We start from the raw sequence: 24,402 nt of genomic DNA, 5'->3' as shown, positions 1-24,402 counted from the left end.
GGTGTAATGAGCACACTCATGAGTGAACTTGTATGTGCTTCCTCAGTTGGGTTTCCTCTAAAATGCATCTTTTTTCCTTATCACTTTTTAAACATTATCATTTTTAAAAAATTATACACAATTTAAATTATTTTTTGGCCATACCACGTGGCATGCGGGTTCTTTGTTCCCCAGTCAGGGACCCAAGCCCACACCCCCTGCAGTGGAAACTTAAGAGTCTTAACCACTGGACACCAAGGCAGTCCTGTTCACTTTTCAATTTATACGTAGATGAGTATATTCTAATAAACCCCCAAATTCCAGCAGCACCCAGGTGTCTATAGAGTAGGGGGTGGTCACTCTTGCCAGCTTGTTGATCACCTGGAGGAGGAAGCCCGGTGGCCTTGGCTTGTGGCCTCTTGGACCTTTCCCTGAGTTACATGAACACAGAGCGTGCGTGTGTGTGTGTGCGCGCGCGCCAGAGCCCAGGTGTTTCAGGCTCAGTGAGGGAACCTTCGTTCAGTCAGACCCGTGATCAGCTGACCCCAGGGTGTGAGGTTCAGTCTGAGAGTGCCTTGGTCTTTCTGAACAAATCCTTCCTGTTTCTGCCACGTGTAGCTGACAGTTTACACACCACATGTTTTTGGATAGAATTTCTTTGCGATGACTCGGCTGTCTCAGTCTTTGGGATTGTCATGTTTGTGGTGGAGTCGGGAGGTCTGAGGTAGGTGCCTTTGATTTTTCTTCTGTTTGATATTTTCATTTAAAACTTTACCTCTGCCTCTGTATTACATTTTCAGATGTAGAACGAGGCAGGAATCTGCCTTCCTTTTTTTTTTTAGCTACTGTGTCAGGATTGAGTTTGCAGAGAGGGAAAGTCACAGAGTGATGGTTCCCTGACCCCAGAGTGCCAGGACCGGGGAAAGGGCAGGCGAAAGGGCTGTGGGTGCACCGCCCTTAAACTCTCTGAGAAGGCCCCTGGGGCTTCTGTCGGGGCTCCCTGGTACCTGTAGGAGCAGGAGGTCCATGATCTTTTAAGCACCTGGGCCCTCCAGGTTATCGTCGCTCCGGTCGGTTTTGTGATCCCGCTTCTCTGATCATGATAGAGGAGATGGTCCGCAACGGTCACAGCATAGAAATTTTCCTTGAGAGGTGTGGGAACGGGTGACGCGGGCCCCCGGAGACATGATGACTAAATTGCATGCTGATGCGAGACTCGAGTGTGGTTTTTACGCAGAGGTCTTGTCAGCTCTGAGACTCGTTAGAGATTTTGTTGTGTGAGAAGAGAAGAGCAACCATGCTCATTTTCATTATTGAGTAGAAAAGATGAAACCTCTTCCTGGCCATAGTGCTGTAAACCCTTTGGAGAACTGAAGGTGCGTGCGTGTTCACTCTCGGAAGCGGTGATCGTCAGGAGGCCCCGCCATGTGTCTGATGCTGGTGCGGTCGGCAGCGCTCCATGTGGGAGTGTGCTGTTCCGCCCGTCACAGGTCGTTTCTCAGGCTGATGGATGCTTCTTGTGGTGTCAGTTCAGTCTCTCAGTCGCTCAGTCGTGTCTGACTCTGCAACCCCGTGGACTGTGGCACGCCAGGCTTCCCTGTCCATCACCAATTCCTGGAGCTTACTCAAACTCATTTCCATATTGAATAACAACATCCCAGCTGTTTTATTTAGGACTGTGTACCTTTTCCTAGGATACTTGGCCGTTTAAGTGACTTGTACTCATGCATTGAGTTATCCAGTGCCGAAGTCAAACACCTTCTGGATACTCGTTTTTGATGACATTGTATAGGGAAGGCCAGGTCTTCGGTGATGAGGTCATCAGCAAACTATGTATTTGATCAAAACGTGATTGATCCCACGAGTATTGATGGAGTGCCTGTTACAAGCCACTGCTGAGACAGGCCGTGAGCAGGTGCCCTGTCCTGAAGGTCGTGTTCCCCTGGCTGAGCCGGACTCCTGGCCACCTCATGCCTAGTCGGGGTGGGGGCACTGCTCCTCCCGCCCGCAGGCCCTGTGGGACAGCTCTGCCTGGCCCCCAGCCCTCTCCTGCCCTTGGAGCTTCCTTCCTCTCAGGGTTCCTCTGAGAGCCCGAGCCAGAGGAGGCAGCTTCAGGGCTTTCTGAATCTGTCCAGATGATTGTCAGACCTTGTCATGACTTTGTGCACCGACGGGGCCTCCCATTCCAGAGCCACAGCAGTACCTTGAGGGGCCCTGCCTTCCCGGAGGAAGAGCCCCAGGGTGGACCAGAGCCTTCTTGTCCAGCCAGGCCTCCAGCAAGATCCCTTCTGTTCCCAGAGGCAAAGCAAGCATCCTCTTCCTGACACGTGCTACAGCAGTCGTGAATTTACAGATGCGATTTATTACGTATCTCAGACACGCATTCTGGAGAAGGCAATGGCACCCCACTCCAGTACTCTTGCCTGGAAAATCCCATGGACAGAGGAGCCTTGTAGGCTGCAGACCATGGGGTCGAGAAGAGTCGGACAGGACTGAGCGACTTCACTTTCACTTTTCCCTTTCCTGCATTGGAGAAGGAAATGGCAACCCACTCCAGTGTTCTTGCCTGGAGAATCCCAGGGACAGGGTAGCCTGGTGGGCCGCTGTCTCTGGGGTCACACAGAGTCGGACATGACTGAAGCGACTTAGCAGCAGCAGACACGCATTCAGTGTCTCACGGTGGAACAGGACAAGGCAAGTCAACAGCCGTCTGACGCCGCCGCCCGTCACACGCGGCCCTGAGGGCAGGCCTCGGGAGGCTGAGGGGTGGCGGTGTGTGGCTGTGTCTCGCACGACTGTCCTTTTCACTCTGTGGTGGCGTCTGGGGGGTTGGAGTGGCCTGTCTCCTGATGCTTTCACGTGCTGAATGTGTGGAACGTGAGCTCGGATTTGACCACATCGGCTCTGCTGTTCTTCCAAGTCTTCCAGCCAGTTGCCTGGCTCCTCCAGGCCTGTGTCCTCAGTCAGCGTCTCTGCACCTCTGTGCTCTGCTCTTACCCACAGCGCTGAGCTGCAGGGGAGCCTGTGTTCCTGGTGCTGGGGTGGGCTGACTGCTCACCGACGGACGGGTGACCCAGGGGTGTGTGCAGCCTCCCGGCAGGTGCTGGGGGTGAGGGCTGACGTCCTCGATAGCAGGAGGGTCCCTGGCTTGGTCACTCACCTGGTACGTCTGGTCATGCTGATGACCGTGCTGAGCTCGGGGAATTGTGGCTCACAGCTCTCACGACGTGCCATCTGAGCCGCTGGAAGGGTTGCGGGAAAAGGCTCAGGATGTCGTTGGCTCTCAGTCATTGTTGAGATGATTAGAAGCTTTACCCCCTAAGTCTTGGAAATTTGATTGCTGTTTTGGTAAAATTGCTGCATTTCAGTGTGGTGTGACTTACTACCTTTTCTGATTGACTAAAAACTGGACTCATGGCTTAAGCAGTAGGAGCTTGGGGTGATGTTTTGTTTGGAAAATTAGACATGGTGGGCTCCAAGTTAGGTCCCCGGTCAGTGGTGGCCTCGCCGACACTGCCGATGTGCCGTGAACAAGGGTGTTGAGGGTGTGTCTCTTGCTCCGACCTGTCTGGGCTTTCAGTGGCTTCATGTCACTTGTAAACTGAGTCCTAGGACTGTCAGTGCAGGTGAGCTGTGGGGAGGTGATCCTGCGGGCGAGAGAGCCACAGCTGGCTGTGAGCTGAGTTGGTGGAGGACGAGATGTCAGCCGTCTGGCCTCACCTTCGTGGCTAGGCACCAGATGGCTCCGTCAAGTCGTGCCTGCTCTCAGGTGGACTGTCTTGCTCACTGTTGAGCTGATGTTGATATTATTAATGAATGAATTTCACTTTATCTTCTTTTCCTTGTTGCTGCTGCTAAGTCGCTTCAGTGTCGACTCTGTGCGACCCCATAGACGGCAGCCTACCAGGCTCCCCCGTCCCTGGGATTCTCCAGGCAAGAACACTGGAGTGGGTTGCCATTTCCTTCTCCAATGCATGAAAGTGAAAGGTGAAAGTGAAGTTGTTCAGTCATGTCTGACTCGTAGCGACCCCATGAACTACAGCCTACCAGACTCCTCCATCCATGGGGTTTTCCAGGCAAGAGTACTGGAGTGGGTTGCCATTGCCTTTTCCTTACTAGTAATCAAACTTGGAAGGGAACCAAGTAGATTTGACTTGATACATAATTTCTGGGAGTAGGTTATTTGCTCCCTTATCTTTAATCCTGCAAAGTAACTGAGGGTGACATGTCTTCCTTCCAGCAGAACGATGACCCTACGTTGCCCCCCCCAGGGGACTGGCAGAGGAATGACTCTGGGGGCTGGGGTACGAGGTGGCTTTCGGAGCCCGCCAGTCTGTCCTCAAACCACTGCTTTTTATTTTATATCTTTGTTAGAAACGATGGAGTAGGGGAGGGCTGAACTGACTGGTGTCCCTCACACCTTGGTCGCTGGCTCCCGAGTCGTGGCCTGGGCCCTTGTTGCCGATCTGGGGCGTTGTCTCAGTGGGTCGGGCAGACCTGGCCGCTAAGACTCGGGCCTGCCAGGCTCCTGAGGTCAGGTGTCTTCTCCTGGCCTGGCCTGTCTCAGAGCCCGCCGTGAGGGCACCCCTGGGCCTGGAGCACACCCGGCTGAGGTGAGACCCCTGGGTAACTGGGGTCCCTGTCGTGCCTCCGTTGGGAGCACCCTTCACCTTCTCAGTTTCTTAACGTCAAGTCACTGAGACGTTTCTTTCGGATAAGACGTTAGATGCCAGTCAGAAGCTTTGGTGCAATGCACTCGTGTTACTCTGGGGTGCTGAACCATACTGCCTCCCCACAGAGGGGTCATCTCACCCTGTACTCTCAAGAGGAAACAAGAAACCGGATTTTAAGTGGCCAGTGATAGCTTTTGTGTCACGCTGATCTGATAACAGAACGAGCCGTGTGGTTGCATCTAATGGTAACTCCAGTGTGTTTCTCTTTTGTCCGCTAGACTTCACGAGGAAATAATTGACTTTTATAACTTCATGTCCCCTTGTCCTGAAGAAGCTGCCATGAGAAGAGAAGTGGTGAGGAGGATCGAGACCGTGGTTAAGGACCTCTGGCCGACGGCCGATGTGGGTATATGCGCCGTGCCGTGTCACTGCGGACATCCTGTCTGCGGGCCTGTGCAGACCTGGCGGGCTGAGCCCCCTGCTGCAGTGCTGGGAGGGCGGCGGCCTCACCTGGAGCTTGTTAGAGACGCACATGCCCCTGCCGAGGGGGACCCCGGGAACCCGGGCTGGGGGTAGGGCTCTCCTCAGCTCGCCACCCCCCACCCCCCACCCCCACTGGTGGTTCTGAGTTTCTGACGTCTTCAAGTGTGAAGCCTGTCTGCCTTGGGGAATTCTTTTTTGGAATCTTGTGATTATTTTCCTTGTTTGTAATTTACCCTAAGATAAGTTTACCCCTTCCCGCATCAGACTTCGTAGCAGGGTTCCATTGTGTGAATCCTGGAAGTGTTTGCTTGCAAACTGCTTCCCCAGTGAGTGAACCATATGTGCTCTTGGAGGCGCTCCATGGGCCCTGGGCATGTGGGGGGCAGTGGGAGATGGCCCTCTGGTGCCCTGGTGTCCTTGTCCCTACCGCAGCAGTTTCATCCCTGCCCTTGGGTGCCCTGGGACAGAGCGCTGTGCTGTCCACAGCCTGGAGACCAGCGCTATGCGGCTGTGGGCGCCGCAAGGGGCTGTTTCGTTCTTTGATTCTGAGCTTTGGAGAATTCCTTTTGGGGCAGGCTTTTAACTTAAGGCTTGAGAGGATGCTGTCCGGTCAGTGGGGCCCCGGGCAGGAGCCGAGTGAGCAGTGGCGGCGGGCGCTGCCCGCTCGTCCCGGGTCTGAGCAGTGCTCTCTGTTGCAGGTGCAGATATTCGGCAGCTTCAGCACCGGTCTCTACCTTCCCACCAGGTGAGCGCCCACTCCGCACAGATGAGGGTGTGGTGGACGAAGCTGGGGCCAGGGGGTGGCATCTTTGTGCGTGCTGAAGGCTGAAAGCAGCTTTCTTGTGTGCAAATCTGAGACTGGAAATGTAAGCTAAAGGAGAAAGCCACAGAGCACAGGGGGAAAATTGCAGGAAGCAAACATTTACTTTACTGTTACGATCATTGATTGCTTTGCCTTTTTCCTCTTGCACTTACTGGGATGGGCTGCAGAGAAGATGAGAAAGGAGGGGATGGGGAAGATGGGAGCCGTGGAGCACATGCAGCAGAAACAGTCTGAGCTCTTTGGATGCTTTTGAAAAGTTGCTTTTACATCTTAATGAAACTTCAAGCAAAATTGCATTTGAATGGGATTTTGTGAGGATTTTTAATTGATAGAAAACATCAAACAGGTGTTTGCATTTTAAAGTCACTCTCCAGCGTTTCCTCATAAAGGGTTTTTTAATGTTTAGTTTTACGTGCATCATTTTATTAAAAACTTGCATTCTGCTAAGCCAGTTTAATCCTCGGAGACTAAAGAGACTGCAGCCTCAGGATTTTTGGGGTGGCATTGGCGAGGCTGGTGGGGAGCTGGATCCACCACAGGTGTCCATATGGGAGGGCCAGGCCTCCGCAGTCCCCTTGTGGTGTGGCGAGTCGGTCAGCGTCTGCTCTCCACCTGTTACAAGTAGTTCACAAACTTCGTTTTCTCTCACTAAGAGGGAGAGGCTGGTGGGATGATGTCGGCCCTGGAAGCACTGTGGGCCTGCAGCCGGTGTGTTGCCATGCAGACAGGGGAGCAGGGGTTCACGCTCGCCTCTCTTCCGTCCAGTGACATCGACCTAGTGGTCTTTGGGAAGTGGGAGCGCCCCCCACTGCAGCTGCTGGAGCAGGCCCTGCGGAAGCACAACGTGGCTGAGCCGGGCTCCATCAAGGTCTTGGACAAGGCGACGGTGAGTGCCGCTGCTGGGTGCCCCGTCCGAGCAGGGGGCGCACGGCCACCTGCCGGCAGCTGTGGGGTAGCTGACACGGTTTACAGCGGGGACTGGTTCTGTTTGAAGACTGCTTATGTGAATGTGCTCGTGGTGTTTTGTAGTTAGGGTTTCTAGCTGACGATATGTTTGGAGACCGTCTGAAGTGCACATTGTACTGCAAACACTGAACTCTGCAAACACTGAGCTCTTTGGATGCTGGTTAAAGCATGACTTTAAAGCATGACTCTTTAGTCGTGCACTAAAATATACGCCTGGGTCATCCTTTGTGAAGCCGTGCAAGGAGGGGATAATCATACCCGAAGCAGGGCACGTTCAGAGGCTGCCTCTGTGGAGAGTGGGGCCCAGTGATCAAACCACGGCATTTATTACGTAGAAAAAGTTACCATTTGCCAAGTTACACTTCAGAAAGAAAAACTTGCCTGGTCCTTTCTTGTTCCAAAAATGTCCACATATGAAAAAACATACTTCCCTCAGGCAGAAGGTGGATGACCAGGCCTCTCTGGTGTGTGTGTCAGGGTCTGTCCAAACCCAGAGCTCTGCACAGCCTAGGAGCCCTGTGTCACCGGCCTGCTCCCTGATGCGCCTCAGTCTTGGCCCCGCCCCTCCGTGGCCCCACCCCCTCTGTGGCTCTGTCCCTCCTGCCGGGTGGCTGCTGGCCTCTGAGCAGGCATCGGTGTTTACATACAGAGCAGCCAAGGGGGCTCAGCCTGACTGTCCTGAGCAGCCCCCAGAATGTGAGTTTGGCAGTGTTACTACTAGTTTCCAGGATCGGGGGTTTAGCCTATGAGTATGGGGTGTGTGTGTGTAAACTCCTTTTGTGTTTAAGGAGAAAACTCTCTGTATAAATTGGGAAACATTTTGATACCTGACCATAAACAATGTTGCCTATTAAAGCAAGTTCCCTAAATTAAATCTCTGCAGGTACCAATTATAAAACTCACAGACCAGGAAACAGAAGTTAAAGTCGACATCAGCTTTAACATGGAGACCGGGGTGCGGGCAGCGGAGTTCATCAAGAATTACATGAAGGTGCTGTCACCGCAAGTTAGCACGATGCAGATAAGGGGCTTGTTAAGTTGGCTGACGTTTCCCTTATAAATGTTGAAACCTTTAAACTAACGATAATCTTTAATGAGAAAGACAGTTACAGATGGATTTACGTTAGAGTGTTATTTCTTTGGAATTACATAGCTGTTTCGCAGCTTTGCCTTCCTTTCCTAATAATTTTATACACTTGCGCATCATTATAGAGATCCTTCTAGTTATTACACAGTGGCCATCCCTGCAGCTCATTGTGCCTGATTTGCAAGTTGAGTACATCATAGTGGAGCGTAGGTTTGCTTTCTCTGGGGTTGCGGGGAGGTCTCAGTGCCTCAGGATGGGAGGTGTTCCTCGAGTTGAGGGACTCTGGACTCTGACCAGGTGTGTGGTGCAGTTAAGTGGAGCATCCTTCCCCGTTCAGAGAGCTGCGTTGTCTGGACCCTGCCTCTGCCCCCAGTTTGAGGCCTCGCTCCTCGGGAGCCGCTCACTCTGCAGTCGTTTGAGGCCTCGCTCCTCGGGAGCCGCTCACTCTGCAGTCAGGCTGGTCCGCAGAGTCCCCTCTGCTCCAGCAGAGCTGGAAGCGCGGCGGAGGTGGCTGAGCCCCCGCACCCCTCCACAGATCCAGTCGCCCTGCTCTCCACCCTTGTCCTTCGTTTGGCAGTGTTGTGTCCTGCTGGCCTCCTGCCTCGTGAGCTGCCCACCCCGCTGCTTGTCTCATGGGTGCCCCTGAGTGTGGGTGTTTTGCCTGCTGGTTCTGGGACCTTCCCTCGCCCACGGCTGCACCCACAGAGCCCTGTGCTCAGCGCCTGAGAGGGGGCAGAGACTTGGAGGAAGCTCCCGTTCACTCCCTGCGCCCCTGGGCCTGGGGTCTCCATGCAGGACCCCCGCCTCAGCCGCGCTAAACCATCATCTGGGGAGGGGCCCCCAGCAGGGCCCTAGTGAGCCCCTCATGGATCTCTTCTCAGGCCCCCATGGGGTGAGGAGGCCTGGTCTCCTCAAGCCTCCCGAGGAGCAGGACGAGGAAGTGAGCTTCTTGTCCGCATGTGGAGTCTGCCCAGTGTGGACTCTTCAAAGCCACAGTAAATAACCAGATGCTGTCTTTCTTTTGGAATTTGCAGAAATATTCGTTGCTGCCTTACTTGATTTTAGTACTGAAACAGTTCCTCCTGCAGAGGGACCTGAATGAAGTTTTTACAGGCGGGATTAGCTCGTACAGCCTCATTTTAATGGCCATTAGCTTTCTGCAGGTGAGTACGCTTTGTCTCAAGAACCCTTGACCTTGAGGCTGACGTGGGGGTCGTTGTTCCCTGGTGTTCTGACCAGTTGCTTCTCGGCTTCCAGGTCTTTGCTGTCCCTGCCCAGCTCTGTTTTGATGTAGTAGAAATTGACTTCTAATCTTGATGATGAAACTGTTTTGATCAATACTTTTTTCCTTTGCATCTGTTTTTTTTGTGTCTGTTGTAACTGTTAGAGGGCTTATCTCATTTTATCAATCAAGTATATGTTGACCTAACCCTGAAGAAACATTATGTTCAGAAAAATTGAAAGACATGCCTTGAAAGACAGTGAAAACCTTTTCTTCATTCTTGACTGTCATTTATACTGAAAAATTTGTCTCAGAAAAAAAGTCAAGTCCCACATATGGGGAAAAAAAAAATAAGAGCTTTTTCCTGAGTGATGAAAAGTTGGTGTTTTGTTTTTATCTGTTGCCCGTATTTTGTTGAGTAGCGTGGAAAAACCTATCAGGAAACCTGAGTATTAAAGGCTGTGCCGCGCTGATGACCTGTCCTTACGCTGCGTTTCTAATGTGCGGTCTCTGCGTGAATCGAGGCACGATCGTGCCATTTACACTTGTCAGCCCCTCTGCTGTATTCTGGCCGCACAGCGCTGCTCCTCTGTTCTGTGTCTGTGGTGGTGCTGAGGGTTTTGTGTTGAGACTTGTCTCGGTACCGTCGGCACTGCTGATGGTGGAGCGGCTGGGCCCAGCGCCCTGCACCCTGGGGTCTCCTTGGCGTGCCTCTGGGGAGGCCCCGTGAGGGCCCACGGGCAGGTGGGGCTCTCTCTGCTGCTTCTCGCTGTGCCTCCCTCACGCTGCCCTTAGAGCCCTTCTGCCCGAGGTGTCGGACCTTTTTTTTTTTTTTTTTTTTTAGAACTAAGCATGAGCTGTGTCCTTAAGTTATTTCCTCCCGCTTACCTGAACTGTCCCAGCAGCCTTGTAGTGTGACCACTGCTCACTCTCGTGATGCTGGGTGCCCGGCTCAGTGACCCTGCGCAGGCCACCCGGGTCTGGGCAGGGCGGCCACTGTCAGCTCCACCCCCTTGGTGCCCAGCCCTTCCCACCTCTGCGCTGTGCCCACTGAGACGTCTGATCCATGCCGGGGCTCACGGAGGTCGTGGCTCACTTGCTTGGCCTGGGTAGCGCTCAGGCGGGGAAACAGGAGGGAGAAGGCCAGAGAGCAGCAGGACCACGGCGCTGAGCCTGCGTGAGGGCTCCTGAGCCCGGACACGCCTGCAGCCTAGGAGCCGCGCTTGCGCCACGGCTGCTGCACTCTGAGCGCTTTCAGCTGCCGTGCTTCTGCCGGGACTTGGACCTGATGGTCCTCTTCCCGACCGTCACTGTCCAGTAGTGCGGGTGGTGCTGTTTGCTGGGTCCAGTGGGCTGGCCGCATGCGCCCGCGGGGCACTGGTAGGACCAGCAAGCTGAATGTTCAGTTTAACTTGTTGAAATTCACAGCTCGAGGCCGTCACAGTGGGCCGTGCACTCAGATTCCTGAGCCTTTTAATGACACCCAGGAAGGTCAGTAGACAGGGGCTCAGCTTCAGAATAAATCCATAAGCTGCTGCAGGGACAGGTGGAGTGGAGCTGAGGCTGAGGCTAAGCTGTGTGCCGGCCAGTGAGGCGAGTTTGCCGTAAATGCTGGCACAGAGCTGGTGGCCGTTCAGCTGGGCCTTGGATTCTGAGCAGTGATGCTTTTCAGGCTCACACTGCCCCCTTCTGGTTGCATTTCAAAATAACGGAATTAATACTAGAATCTATAAATTTGCCTCCACCATCTAGGTGACTCTGAATTGTACAGAATATGGTCCACTCACCTACCACTGTTTGGGAATTTGGGGTTAATCAGATGTCTGTGTAGCAATGTGTGGCTTCTGAATTTCAAAGAATTGGAGTATAATTTAAAAATTCAGATGAGCAGATCTTTTTTCTCTTGAACACCCTTGGTTGACAAGCTCTCCAGGCTCCGGTGATGCCTCCTGGCTGCCGGTGGTGGTGATGGTGGTGGGTGGACGAGGGCCCCTGACTGCATCCTGGGCCAGCCGTCTGAGCTCACCGCGTGTGCAGTGTCTGCAGTGTCCAGAATCCACACAAACCGGGGGGCCTCGCTTTCACAGCTGCATCCGAGAATTGACGCCCGGAGAGCAGATGAGAACCTCGGGATGCTGCTTGTGGAATTTTTTGAACTCTATGGAAGAAATTTTAATTACTTGAAAACTGGTATTAGAATAAAAGAAGGAGGTGCCTATATCGCCAAAGAAGAGATCATGAAAGCCATGACCAGCGGGTACAGACCGTCGATGCTGTGCATTGAGGACCCCCTGCTGCCTGGTAAGGACCCTTGCTCTGCGCGGGCCCCCATCTGCAGGCACTGTGCTCTGGCCGCTGATGCCAGCCAGGGAGCATTCACAGGCGCCCAGCCACGGGCAGTCACTGGATCTCGTGTAGAGTCCTGCTGTACTACTGGGGTCAGGGCTGGCACGTCAGAATTCCTTGTTAATACTTCTAAATAACTTACTCTAAAGTTGCAACTTAGTTTGCTTTCTGTAATCAGAGTAATGTAGAAAGTGTGAATTAAGAAAAAAAATTCTGTTTTTTCTGAATAGAAATGTATTACCTGTCTGTCATAAAGCATCTGTTTCCCAGAAGCTTGTCACATAGAAAAGTGAAGTGTGCCATAATCCCCTCCCCTTTGCACGCTCTTCTCATATTTTCCCTGTGTGGATATTAACATCGAATATTGCCTCGTTATTGATTGGACGTGTGTGCTCAGTCCTGTTTGATTCTTTGTGACCCTATGGACTGTAGCCCACCAAGCTCCTCTGTTCATGGGATTCTCCAGGCAAGCATACTGGAGCAGTTGGCATCACATAACACAGACAACTTTGCCGCTTTCGGTTTTACTTAACGGTAAACCCGAGAGTCCTCTTCTGTGCGCAGAGGGAGATTCCGGTGTAAGACTGGCTCCTTGCAGAGCCCAGGTTAAGGTGCGTTTCCCGCACCTTTGCTGGCCGTCTTTGAAATCTTTGCCCACCTGATAAGGCCAGGCATGTCCATTTTCACTTCCTGTACTTTCTTTAATGATGGGTGAGGTGAAACGCATGGTTACTTGTCAGTCCCACAGGTGTCTGTGGGGGGTTATTGGGTGACACGCTGCTCTTTGTGGGTGATAAAGTCAGAGGCAGCAAGCGACAGGCTGGGTGGTGAGATGGTATGCTCCGGGTGTAGAGCCCCTGCGTGGTGTTTTGTGTGAGCTCAGGCGCTTTGTCCGTCCGTCCGCTGCACTGTCCTCCCTGGTTTTGTAAGGTCCTCTGCGGTCAGGGAAGTCTTTCTTTGTTGACATGTTGTACTTCTGTCTCTTGCACCTGTATTTGGTATTTTTTATTATTTGTGTGTGTGCGTGTGTGCTAAGTCACTTTAGTCGTGTCTGACTCCTTCTGACCCCATGGACTGTAACCTGCCAGGCCCCTCTGTCCATGGGGTTCTCCAGGCAAGAATACTGGAGTGGGTTGCCATGTCCTCCTCTAGGGGATCTTCCCGACCCAGGGATCAAACCTGCATCTCTTTTGTCTCCTTTATTGGCTGACAGGTACTTTAGCACTCACGCCACTTGGGAAGCCTTTTGTCTCTTGCATTATATTTGGTATTTTTTTAATGTTTAGCTCCTGTATATGTTTTTCAACACCCTCAGATTTATGGTTTTTGTTTCGTGGCTCCTGGGGTATGACATTAATTTCTTGTCTTCTGAAAGACTCTCCTCTGTGGTCGCGTGGTCTGTGTGGCACTTCCTCAGCGGTGTGTTTCCCTCCCCCAGGACAGGCCTCCAGCCCTGGTGTGTCTGCGTTTGGTCAGCTAAGTGGCCGGCAGTTCCTTTGTCTTCAGCGTTTGCTGAAATGTAGTTGAAATAGGAAAACTCACACAGTTACTGAGCGGCTACATGATTAAACCTGGAAAAGAGAAAATGTTGGTGCTCAAGGATATGTTTCCTAAGAAAAACACCCCCACCTGAACTTGAGGAATGAGTTACATGTAAATTGAACTTGGAAAGTCTGCTGTTCAGCAACGTTCGCTCCTTACCTGGACTCCCTTAATGACTTCAGTGCGCTTCATTTTATTTGCTGTCTGCAAATGTGAGAAGCCGCACCTCTGACGCTGGCTGTCTCTTCTCAGGGAACGACGTGGGCCGGAGCTCCTACGGGGCCATGCAGGTGAAGCAGGTGTTCGACTACGCCTACATCGTCCTCAGCCACGCCGTGTCGCCGCTCGCCCGGTCCTACCCCAACAGAGACTCCGAAAGGTACCCCGTCCTGGGGCCGCGGCCCCCGTCGTTTGCCTCCACGGAGTTTGCCGCCCTGTTTCAGGAGAACCTGAGAATGCTGGGAAAGGAAGGCCTTTCAGGGGCTCAGGGTGGTCATGGCGGTCAAGAGGTGAAAGGTTTTCATTTAGAGAGCTAGGATTTTCCCAGGGTATTAGTTTTTGGGGAGGTCATTTCTGGCTTTTAAAGCTGTAGAGTGTGATGCTTTTTTTCCGGCTGCCCTCAAGAGGTGGGTGTCCGGCCCTGAGGGATGCGTCCGGCCCCCAGGCCCCTCCCTGCACACCGGTCGGCCCTGAGGGACGCGTCCTGCCCCCACCCCCCTCCCTGCACACCGGTCCTTTGTGCCCCTGTTTTGGGCTCTCACTTTTCCGGTGTGCACTTTTACTGGTGAGAAGTGTTTCTTCCTAACCGCAGATTACGCGCCCGTGGAGGTGGGGCTGGGATGGAGGGACAAGCTGAGGGGAAGTGAGAGGCAGGGGCGATGACTGTCATAGGAGATTGCTGAAGCTGGGCCAGTACGCCGTCCTCAGAGGTTATGGAGGACGCAGACTCTGAGGCCAGCTCGGTGGTGGGGGCACAGGGCTCTGTGGCTTCTGTCCCCTGGGTGTCTGCGGGCAAAGCTTTGGGCCTGTTCTGGGCACTCTGTGTCCCCCGTGTGGTGGGAATGGGGCCCCTGTGGTCACTGGGGCTGGGGCCGGCTTCCCTACCTGGTGGGGACTTCAGCGGTCCTTTGTGGACAGATGGAGGTTCCAGGACTTGTGCTTCCCTGCCCCCACTTTTTACGTTCCGTGTAGGTTTGGATTCAAACAACAGAAGTCAGCCGTAAGATTACCTTAGCTTGCCCCAGCTTTCCCTTAGCAGAGTTCCGTGTTAGGATGTAAAGTGGCTATTGGATAGGACGGTCGGCTCCACGGCATGCTCTGTGCGGCACTCACGCCCGCTTGCCTTTGCCCTTCCACAGCACCTTAGGGAGGATCATCAAGGTGACTCAGGAGGTGATCGACTACCGGACATGGATCAAGGAGAAGTGGGGCGGCAGGGTCCACGCGGCACCAGACCCCGGTGAGAGGACCCCTCCCGCGGCTCTGCATGTCCTGACGCGCTCGCGCAGCAGTGTCTGTCTTTTAGTAACAAACCATTCACACTAAGAAAGCAGCTTGTTTCCTGTAAGAGTTTAAAGCTGTAAGGTTTAGGCCAGTGCTGTGCACACATGGAAGTTCTGAAGTTCCCAGGAACTGCATTGTAAGTGGAAGAAAGCAGATGAAATTATTTTTAGTAGTCTGTTTTATTCAACTGAGTGCTCAGCATACTGTCATCTGAACGGGTAGTCAGCGCCCAAAGCTGTGGGTCTCTGGTGCCGTGTCCTCCGCGAGCGGTGCGTGTTCACACCTGAAGCGCCTCAGGGCCAGGCTCTGTAACTCACAGGTGGGGCTGCACACCGTGTTGTTTCGAACATAGTTGAGTGCACTCCAGTGGCTGAAGTGTAACTTAAAAAATTAATTGACAGTGAAGTGAAATCAGGAGCTGGCTTTGTCAGCCTCACGCGCAGCGTCAGAGGCATAGTGGGGCCGCGGGCTGAGGAGCGTGACGGCTCCACCTTCCTCCCACAGACAACAGGGTGAAGACCGCAGAGCGGATGGGCACCTGCGAGGGGGACCAGCCTCCTCGACGAGACCCCGAGCCTCCCTTGGGCCCGCGCCTGACCCTGCCCCTGCCTGGCCCACAGCTCCGGTCATCCGGCTCGTCCGCCTCCTCCGTGTCCTCGCTCTCTGGCAGCGACATCGTGAGTGGCGTCCTTTGAGCTGGGGGGCTCCTGGGGGTCGTGGTGTACAAACTTATGGGGAGATAAGACCAGCAGTCGGGGTGTTTCAGCTGCAATTCCATGATGTTCTTCAGTTTTGACCTGACCGGGAGGAGCCCTGGGTGGGGGTGGGGGGGGGGCGCCCGCATTCTGGGACGCCCTGGGTCTTGCCTGTGGCCACTCCTGTCGCTCTGAGGGGCACGAGCCTCGGGTGCAGCCCTCCTCTTGTCCCCCCAGGACTCAGACACGCCGCCCTGCACCACGCCCAGCGTGTACCAGTTCAGCCTCCAGGCGCCCACCCCCCTGCTGGCCAGCCTGCCCGCCGCCCTGCCCATGGCGAGTGGCAAACCTCAGTCCACCACGTCCAGGACACTGGTCATGACAACGAACACGCAGGTATGCGGCTGGCTGGGCTCTTCCCAGTGACGGCCTGGGACCAGGTCCAAGGTGCTGTGCGCTGTAGGCCTGACTGACAGTGTTAGATTAGAGAGAGAACCTTCGACGTTCTTGGAACAGATATGTCTGTCCTGTAGGCCGTTCTCATCCTTGGTGGGTTGATAGAATGTGAGTCCTGTTGTCCCGCAGAAGTCCGTGTTCTTGAGCTTCACCATATGCTGTGTTTGCACCAGGGGACTCTGGGTGGGCCCAGAGCTGCTGCTTGACAAGGTCCACGTGGTCTTTCTGCAAGTGATGCTGGCGTTCAGCATGAGGCCGCTGTCCTGGGCTCGTGCTCAGAGGGCCCCTGGTGCCGTCCCTCGGCTGAGAAGGACACGGTCCTCGATTTCCTCAAAGAATCTCATTGTTTGCACTCTTACTCAGATTTGATACCAGCTTTGACTTCTCCGCGTCATTCACTACATACTATTTATAGAATTTTTTCCATTGTAGTATGTTCTTTTTCAAAAAATTTAGACAAAATTAGTATACCCGTGTTGTTTTTAGAACCCGGGTGTTTTAAAAAGGTAGTTTTTAGAGGTAATTTTTGATGTTTTAGATTTGTAGTTACTTTCCAAATATACATCAACTCTATGTGTATGAAACTCATCACATTAATGCACTTCTGAAGTAGAGTCGGCTTTCACAAGCAGTTGTGATCTGAGCAGAAGGTGATGGGTATGCCCACGTGTCCCCACGTCTCTCTGTGATGCTGGGCTCCCCTTGTAGGTAGGGTGTTCTCAGGACACACCCCAGGCTAGGGGGGTGCGGAGGCAGCAGGCGCGGGACGCACAGTGATGGCCATCAGCAGAGCCCCCAGAATCTTTCACTGGTATATTAGCAAGCAAGAACCACAGAGGCAGTGCCTGCAGTGTGGACGAGGAGGCAGTGCCCGCACGTGGGCGAGGGCCGCGGAGGCAGTGCCCGCATGTGGGCGAGGGCCGCCACAGGCAGACTTGGGGCTGGCCTCTGCTCGGGCCCAGCTCCCTCGAGAGCCGTGTGCAGGTGCTGCTCGTGCACCTCCCGGGTGGCGTCAGGACCATGTGCTGCCTCTGGTCCTGTCTGTCACCTGTACAGATAGGCAAAAGCTAAGGCCACTCAAGGGATTTTTTTTTAAAAAGCAAAATATTTATTTATTTTACTTGGCTGCCCTGGGTCTTAGTTGTGACATGTGGGATCTAGCTCCCTGACCAGGGATTAAACCTGGGCCCCCAACCTTGGGAGCGTGGAGTCTGAGCCACTGGGCAACCCGGGAAGTTGTCATTTAAGGTTTAAGACAAAAAGCTCACTTTATCATTTTATCGCCAAACTGCAAATGTCACTTCCAGTGGGGGAAGTGACTGAGGGAAATCCCACTTGCAAACCCTCACGTGCATGGTCTCTTGAGTGCCTCACTCGTGTTGAAGTCTCCCAGATCAGGATGCAGTGGAGACTGAACAGCCAGGGCACAGAGCTGTCAGAGACCCTAGGAATGGGTTCTTCTCTGCGCCCCTGGGGGCACAGAGCTCCCACTGAAGAGAGGCCCTGGGTGGGAGGAAACGTGAGGAAGGGGTGCCATCCCTGAGGCCAGCTCCTGCCACAGCTGTTGCCCAGGAGGCCACAGCCACCCTCCTGAGGTCTCGGGGACTAATGCGGACAGTTCTAAGATGAGAGCAGAGAGGGTCTGGAAAAGCAGGGGAGGGGCTCCCGAGCCAGCACCTCTGCCCTGATGGGAAGGTGCTGCAGAAATGGGAGGGGAGCGGAGGTGGGGGTCGTCCCATCTGCAGGCCTTCACTCCAGCTGGCCTGGGGCATCTTACCCCGCTTGACCCAGGGCGCTACCCCAAGACTCAAGGGACAGTTTCTCTGATAATTGTAGTTCTCTTGAATTTTATGGTCACCAAAACCTTATGGCTTGGGTGACTGGACATCCTTCATGTTGTCATTGTGCTTCAGAACAGACTGTTGTGAGGTGGTAGGCAGACATAGACTGAGTTAGAGCTACTTAGGAGCCTATTGTGGTGTAGTCCGACTGAGGAGCCTGTTGTGAGGTTGTAGTCAGACCCACTGAGGAGCCTGTTGTGACGCAGTCAGACGGAGACTGAGGGGCCTGTTGTGAGGTTGTAGTCAGACATAGACTGTGGAGTTTGTTGTAAGTTTGTAGTCAGAGACAGACTGAGGAGCCTGTTGTGAGGTTGCAGTCAGACCCACCGAGGAGCCTGTTGTGAGGCTGTAGTCACACAGACTGAGGAGCCAGATGTGAGGTTGCAGTCAGACCCACTGAGGAGCCTGTTGTGAGGTTGTAGTCAGACATAGACTGTGGAGTTTGTTGTAAGTTTGTAGTCAGACCCACTGAGGAGCCTGTTGTGAGGTTGTAGTCAGACCCACTGAGGAGCCTGTTGTGAGGTTGTAGTCAGACCCACTGAGGAGCCTGTTGTGACGCAGTCAGACGGAGACTGAGGGGCCTGTTGTGAGGTTGTAGTCAGACATAGACTGTGGAGTTTGTTGTAAGTTTGTAGTCAGAGACAGACTGAGGAGCCTGTTGTGAGGTTGCATTCAGACCCACTGAGGAGCCTGTTGTGAGGTTGTAGTCACACAGACTGAGGAGCCAGATGTGAGGTTGCAGTCACAGACTGAGGAACCAGTTGTGAGTGGGGCCCTTCTCGGGGCTCCTGGTAAGAGCGGTGTTGCGTGGGCACTCATGCTGTCTCGTCCTCTCCCCCAGACCAGGTTTACTATCCCGCCCCCGACGCTCGGCGTGGCCCCTGTGCCCTGTAGACAGGCGGGCATCGAAGCTGCTCCGGCGCTGAAGGCCGTCCACCACGTGTCTTCCCCGGCCATCCCTTCTGCGTCCCCCAACCCGCTCTCCAGCCCCCACCTGTATCACAAGGTATGGCCCCAGTGCCCAGGGCTGGTCCCCCGCAGGCTGGCGGTCGGCCCGCACTGAGCACCTTTTCCACAGAGGGGGTCCACACATGCTCTTTGTTCTCAAGGGGCAGCTTGATCATTCAGCTTCGTATTTGCTTTCCCTGTGACAAGCAAAGCGTTAAATTATTTTAAAGTTTAGTGTAGTTTAATTCATTGAATTTGTTAGCATAAAAGTTAAGTTCGAAGTAAAGAATATTTTCCATTTTTTGTTAATTTCCACGGTAGGAATTTGGTTTTCAGGAAGCAAATGATGAAGCAGGAACGATGACGCTGCCCACGGTGTCGCCCCCTCACCACTGCACTGCCCCTGGTCTTGCTGCAGGCGCCCTGGACTGGGCCGGGCTTTCTGGTGCCCGGGGCCCTGGGTCCACTGCCCTGGGGCCCTCTAAGTCGTCCCTACACGTTAGAAATGCAGTTCAGGAAAAAGGCCGGGATGTCGGGAAGAGCCATGGCCGGGGTCCAGGCTCTTGGCCCGCGGGGGAGGTGGGGCTGCGGGTGGGGGTCAGTCCAGGCCGGCCTCGAGCCGCGTCCCTCTCGGTCCCCTCAGCAGCACAGCGGCATGAAGCTGTCCATGAAGGGCTCCCACAGCCACGGCCAAGGCGGCAGCTACAGCTCGGTGGGTACTGGCGGCGTGCGGCCTCCTGTGGGCAACCGGGGCCACCACCAGTACAACCGTACCGGCTGGAGGAGGAAGAAACACACGCACACGAGGGACAGCCTGCCTGTCAGCCTCAGCAGGTGATGCTCCCGGCGGTGCCGCCCGGCCTGCCCGCAGACTGCAGCCGGGCGGCCGCGGGGCCCCGGGACCGGAGACCAGCCCCGGCCGGCCACGCTGCATGTCCCCGTGTGGTGGTCACGTCCTCAAGAGCAGCTCCCTGTGTCGTCTGTGAAGCCTTATTAGACGTGGATGCTGTCTGCTGTCTCCCAGGCGCCTCCTTCAAGGCCGGAGCGGGTCTGCAGGAACCGGGGGCCGCGCGGGGTTGGGGCGCCTCTCGGCACCATGCCTGCCCTGCGGGTTGGGTACTTTCATTTCACGTTGTTGGAGCAGCAGAGAGCGAACCCCATTATTTGTTGGGAGATCATCATTGTTTTACTGCCCTCACGTTTTGTTTCAAATTTCAGAACTGTTTTTCTATGTAAATATTGAAAACTTATGATTTGTGCAATAACTCAGATATTTTTTATTTAATTTCATATTTTCACATAAGTTATATTGAAGGGAGGAGGGAATTTTTTTAAACAAGCTTAGATCCTTTCCCGAGTTGCATTTTCTAAGTTGGGTTCATCGTGTCGGCTGGATGTCTGATGAGCGTTGTTGTGAACACCACGAATGAGGGGCTTGGGTAATTTTTATGTTCCGTCTTCAGGTCAGACGTGAGGCCTCTCAGCCTGTGGTGAAGGAGCCGAGTCCCTGCTCCCCCAGGGCTTCGGCTCCTAAACATTCTGACCAGCTGCCTGTCGGCTCTGCCATCCGGCCTGTCTGTGGTCCTGCTCTGACCTCGGAGTTTTAATGTTTTGGGTTTGGTTCTTTTAAACTGTAGACAACAGACCCAGCATTTAAAGTGCCAGAGTATAACTTTCTACAGGGAGAAAAGGTCGTCACGTGATAAGATCTCAAGCGTGAACTGTGAAACGCTTCAGTTTTTAGTCACACAGCCTGTCATAATGGGTCTGGCGAGTGTCATCACAGACAATGGTACCCAGTTTTAGGAATGTGGAGAAAGGAGTTCTGTTGATTCCGTTGTGGAATCTGTAGCGGTATGCATTCGTTCTGTTAAGAGCAACTATAGGAGAAGTACTTGAGCTGCTTGGCGCGCCGTGGGGGGTTTTTAACACATCGCTGGAGAGCACAGCCCAGTGTCGGGCCGGAGTGGCCGGCGCCCGACCCAAGAAGCATCCTCTGCAAGTGTGTTCTGCCACGACAACCACTGTCTCTGTTACCCATCCCGAACACCGGCACAGCCACCCTGCCTCACCCTGAGTTTCCCGAGTGCCGCGGGTGTCCCGGGAGGTGGGCGCCTCTCCTGGGTCATCCGGTTCCCATTTTTAAGACAGGGTTCTGACCCTGCTACACTACAGGTGGGATGGTCTTTGAAGTCCACTAGCGAGAAGCGGGATGAGAAGCTTACTGCCATGACCCCGGTGGCGTGCAGGAGCGGGGCGTTCTCGAGGGCTCCGAGTGCTACACACCCCGCCGTGTCTGTGGCCCCCGAAAGGCGGGCCTGGCCCGCTGGTGTGGAGAGGGGCCGACGTGCCTGCGGGCTCCCTGGGGGGCTCCCGAGCCAAGTAGCACAGTTTGTCTGCGGTTCGTGATGATCCAAGGTTATCAAAAATATTTAAAGATATTTAAATTGTGAACCTATTGATAAAGAAATATTTATAAAAACTGATACGTAGGCCTGTACTAATCTCTACGCATTAGCAATATTGACTGTAACCCCCCACTCAAGAAACGCGGCGGGGATGCAGGAGCACCGCCAGTGGCCCCAGGACAGAGCCCCAGGCCTGGGCGCCAGGCTCCAGCCCGTCACAGTGAGCGGATGAATTGGCCTGGCTCCCTGTGGCCACATGCCGCGGGCTGGCAACAAGATATATCATGTTTCGATTTTTTTTGTGCGTGGACAACAATGTGGAAGCTAAAATTGACATATTTTTATGTGAAGTTTTTCTATTCTTTGATTTTTAATAAACTTGGGAAACCAGGTGGTGGCTGTGTGTGTGCCTTTTCCTTTCAAGGCGGGGGGCGGGCTGCCTTCTGCAGGCTTCGTTCTTGCCTTGTCCAAGGCCGGACAGCCAGTGATCATGTTGTCATTGGTTCATGAACTCAGAATCCAGTGAGGTTGCAGGCTGGCCACGGGAGAGTGAGCCCTGTCCCGGGCTAGGTGACAGGATGAGCTAGAGCCATTTATTGATGCTCTTTGTGTGTAGTTTCTGACAAGCCGATGTCCATGGCGCTTAACTTCCCATCAGAATCCTTTGTTCCACTTTTCTCTCTCGAGTCAACACTATACGACTTCAAAATAGCGCATTTGAAACCACAGAAAATCATAGTGTGGCTTAAAATGTAGCTTACGATTAGAATGTATAAGGAAATTTATGAAAATTCTCACTCCCTTGAGTTACTGAGCGCTGGCCTCAGCCCGAGGCCTCTGGCCCGATGCCCCAGAGCCATTGTGCATGGAGCTCGGCGCTGTCGGGCCGGTGTCGTGGGCCCTGTGTACCTTCACGTCCTTCCAGAGGAGGCTCCTTCTGAAGACGCTCTGAGCGGCAGTCTGCAGACACCAGGCCTGGCTCCTCAGGCACCCCCCTTGCTGTGAGGTCGCAGAAAGCCTCCGAGGGTAGCTGATGGCCCACGACCTCAGTGGAGAAGGGAGCTGGGGCTGGGGGTGCAGGATGTGTGCCAAGCTGCTGGAGTCGTGTCCCACTCTGTGACCCCGCCAGGCCCCTGCGTCCATGAGAAGATTCTCAGGAAGTGAAGGGTGACGGGTGCATGTTCCTGAGCAGGGTCCCTCGGATGGCCTTGGGCCAGGACTCGAGTGGCCTGGGGGAGCTGGGTGCGTTGGGTGCACAGGAGGCGGCCTGAGTAGGGTGCAGGAGCTAGCTGGAGGGGCAGAGGGAAGGTTCCTCTGCCCCTGTGGCCAGCTCTGGAGGGCAGGCTGGAGGAGGGCGTTGGGTGGTCCAGCTGAGAGGACAGCTGCTGGGTTTAAGAGGTAGGGATGGCCCGCAGGTGGAGCTGTAGGGCCGCCTGGAAGGCTCAGGGGCGGAAGGGGGTTTCGGCCCACAGCACTCTTTGCACCAGCGTGGACAGCGTGATTCCAGATGCCCGAGGCCTCCTGGAGGGGCAGGGACTCAGTAGGCGAGCCACGCTGGGAGCCTGGGGTGTGGGCTGTAGAGACTGCAGTCTCCTCAAGTATAAGCTGGGTCTCGGGGGGCTTAGGGACGGCGAGGGGGTGCCGGTGCTGTCTGACGGGGCCCTGCATTCTACTGGGACACCACGTGCTGGCGTCAGCCATCTGGAGGGCCCCCTCAGCTCGCTGCCCTGTGGCCTGGCCCCACAGCCTCAGTGTGACTCTCTGTTGGTTCACCACGTTGTCCTGGGCCCATCAGCACGGATTCCCAGGTTTCCAGATGCCCCTGTGCCCCGGTCCTGCACCCCCCGCCACCCACAGCTGGGTCTCCAGGATTTTGTCTGAGTTGCTTTGGGATCTCAAGTGCCTTGTCTTACCCTGATTCGAGGGACCTGGTAGCTGGGCCCCAAGCTGCCTGTGTGCACAGGGTCAGTGACATTGGTAAATCGGAAGCGAGTGTATGTGTTTTTGTTTGTCATGCTGTGATGGGTTTTTTAAAAGTTTATTCTTTATAGTTGACACATTAATTGTAGGTATACAGGTATTCACCTGGGCTTCCCTGGTGGCTCAGATGGTAAAGTGTCTGCCTGCAGTGCAGGAGACCTGGGTTCCATCCCTGGGTCTGGAAGATTCCCCTGGAGGAGGGTATGGCCACTACTCCAGTATTCTTGCCTGGAGAATCCCAAGGACAGAGGAGCCTGGCGGGCTGCAGTCCATGGGGTTGAAAAAGAGTCAGGCACGACCTAGTGACTGCCACACACATAGAACATTGTATTTTGGTATTTGTATAGCTTCCATGGACTGGGTTGCCATGCCCTCCTCCCGACCCAGGAATCATCCTGATCTGGGGACCGAACCCAGGTCTCCTGCATTGCAGGCAGATTCTTCACCGTCTGAGCCACCAGGGAAGCCCACTCCACTGAAAGTCACTATGAAATACTATCTGTGTTCACCGTGTGATGATCTGATGAAGCTTTGAGGAGGGTGTGATGCTTATATCCTTACACTTCAGAATTTGCAAAGCTTCTGCCAATCCCCAGGTCATTTAGATGACCAAAGGAAGCTGACTTAAAAGCTGACTTAAAAAAGGATAGTGGCTACCATGAAACACACACACAAAGTCCCAAAGACCCCATTCAGTTCAGTTCAGTCGCTCAGTCGTGTCCGACTCTTTGCGACCCCATGAATTGCAGCACACCAGGCCTCCCTGTCCATCACCAACTCTCGGAGTTCACTCAGACTCACGTCCATCAAGTCGGTGATGCCATCCAGCCATCTCATCCTCTGTCGTCCCCTTCTCTTCCTGCCCCCAATCCCTCCCAGCATCACAGTCTTTTCCAGTGAGTCAACTCTTTGCGTGAGGTAGCCAAAGTACTGGAGTTTCAGCTTTAGCATCATTTCTTCCAAAGAAATCCCAGGGCTCATCTCCTTCAGAATAGACTGGTTGGATCTCCTTGCAGTCCAAGGGACTCTCAAGAGTCTTCTCCAACACCACAGTTCAGAAGCATCAATTCTTTGGCACTCAGCTTTCTTCATAGTCCAACTCTCACATCCATCCATGACCACTGGAAAAACCATAGCCTTGACTAGACGGACCTTTGTTGGCAAAGTAATGTCTCTGCTTTTGAAGCTATCTAGGTTGGTCATAGCTTTCCTTCCAAGGAGTAAGTGTCTTTTAATTTCATGGCTGCAGTCACCATCTGCAGTGATTTTAGAGCCCAAAAAATTAAAGTCTGACACTGTTTCCACTGTTTCCCCATCTATTTCCCATGAAGTGATGGGACCAGATGCCATGATCTTCGTTTTCTGAATGTTGAGCTTTAAGCCAACTTTTTCACTTTATCAAGAGGCTTTTGAGTTCCTCTTCACTTTCTGCCATAAGGGTGGTGTCATC

The 24,402-nt window shown here is 53.9% G+C and overlaps 1 protein-coding gene across 2 annotated transcripts in view; it reads left to right on the top strand.

The window, feature by feature from the left end:
* Window positions 1–21,363, top strand: part of TENT4A (terminal nucleotidyltransferase 4A) — a 42,284-nt gene extending 20,921 nt beyond the window's left edge. The window contains exons 2-13 of one of the 2 annotated variants that reach the window (XM_070774874.1): window positions 4,931–5,054; window positions 5,834–5,880; window positions 6,724–6,844; window positions 7,808–7,915; window positions 9,046–9,174; window positions 11,321–11,534; window positions 13,374–13,500; window positions 14,480–14,580; window positions 15,129–15,301; window positions 15,557–15,715; window positions 18,458–18,622; window positions 19,211–21,363. In XM_070774874.1, coding sequence (XP_070630975.1) covers window positions 4,931–5,054; window positions 5,834–5,880; window positions 6,724–6,844; window positions 7,808–7,915; window positions 9,046–9,174; window positions 11,321–11,534; window positions 13,374–13,500; window positions 14,480–14,580; window positions 15,129–15,301; window positions 15,557–15,715; window positions 18,458–18,622; window positions 19,211–19,402 — 1,660 coding nt within the window. In that variant the 3' untranslated portion in view covers window positions 19,403–21,363. Of the gene's footprint in view, window positions 1–4,930; window positions 5,055–5,833; window positions 5,881–6,723; window positions 6,845–7,807; window positions 7,916–9,045; window positions 9,175–11,320; window positions 11,535–13,373; window positions 13,501–14,479; window positions 14,581–15,128; window positions 15,302–15,556; window positions 15,716–18,457; window positions 18,623–19,207 lie in introns of both variants that reach the window. The other variant, XM_070774873.1, reaches the window with a different exon arrangement.
* The last annotated feature ends 3,039 nt before the right edge of the window (window positions 21,364–24,402 follow it).

This window comes from Bos indicus, chromosome 20, assembly GCF_029378745.1.
Source record: "Bos indicus isolate NIAB-ARS_2022 breed Sahiwal x Tharparkar chromosome 20, NIAB-ARS_B.indTharparkar_mat_pri_1.0, whole genome shotgun sequence".
Lineage (NCBI taxonomy): Eukaryota > Metazoa > Chordata > Mammalia > Artiodactyla > Bovidae > Bos > Bos indicus.
The sequence above is the reverse complement of the archived record's forward strand: the minus strand, read 5'-3'. Positions and strand labels throughout refer to the sequence as shown.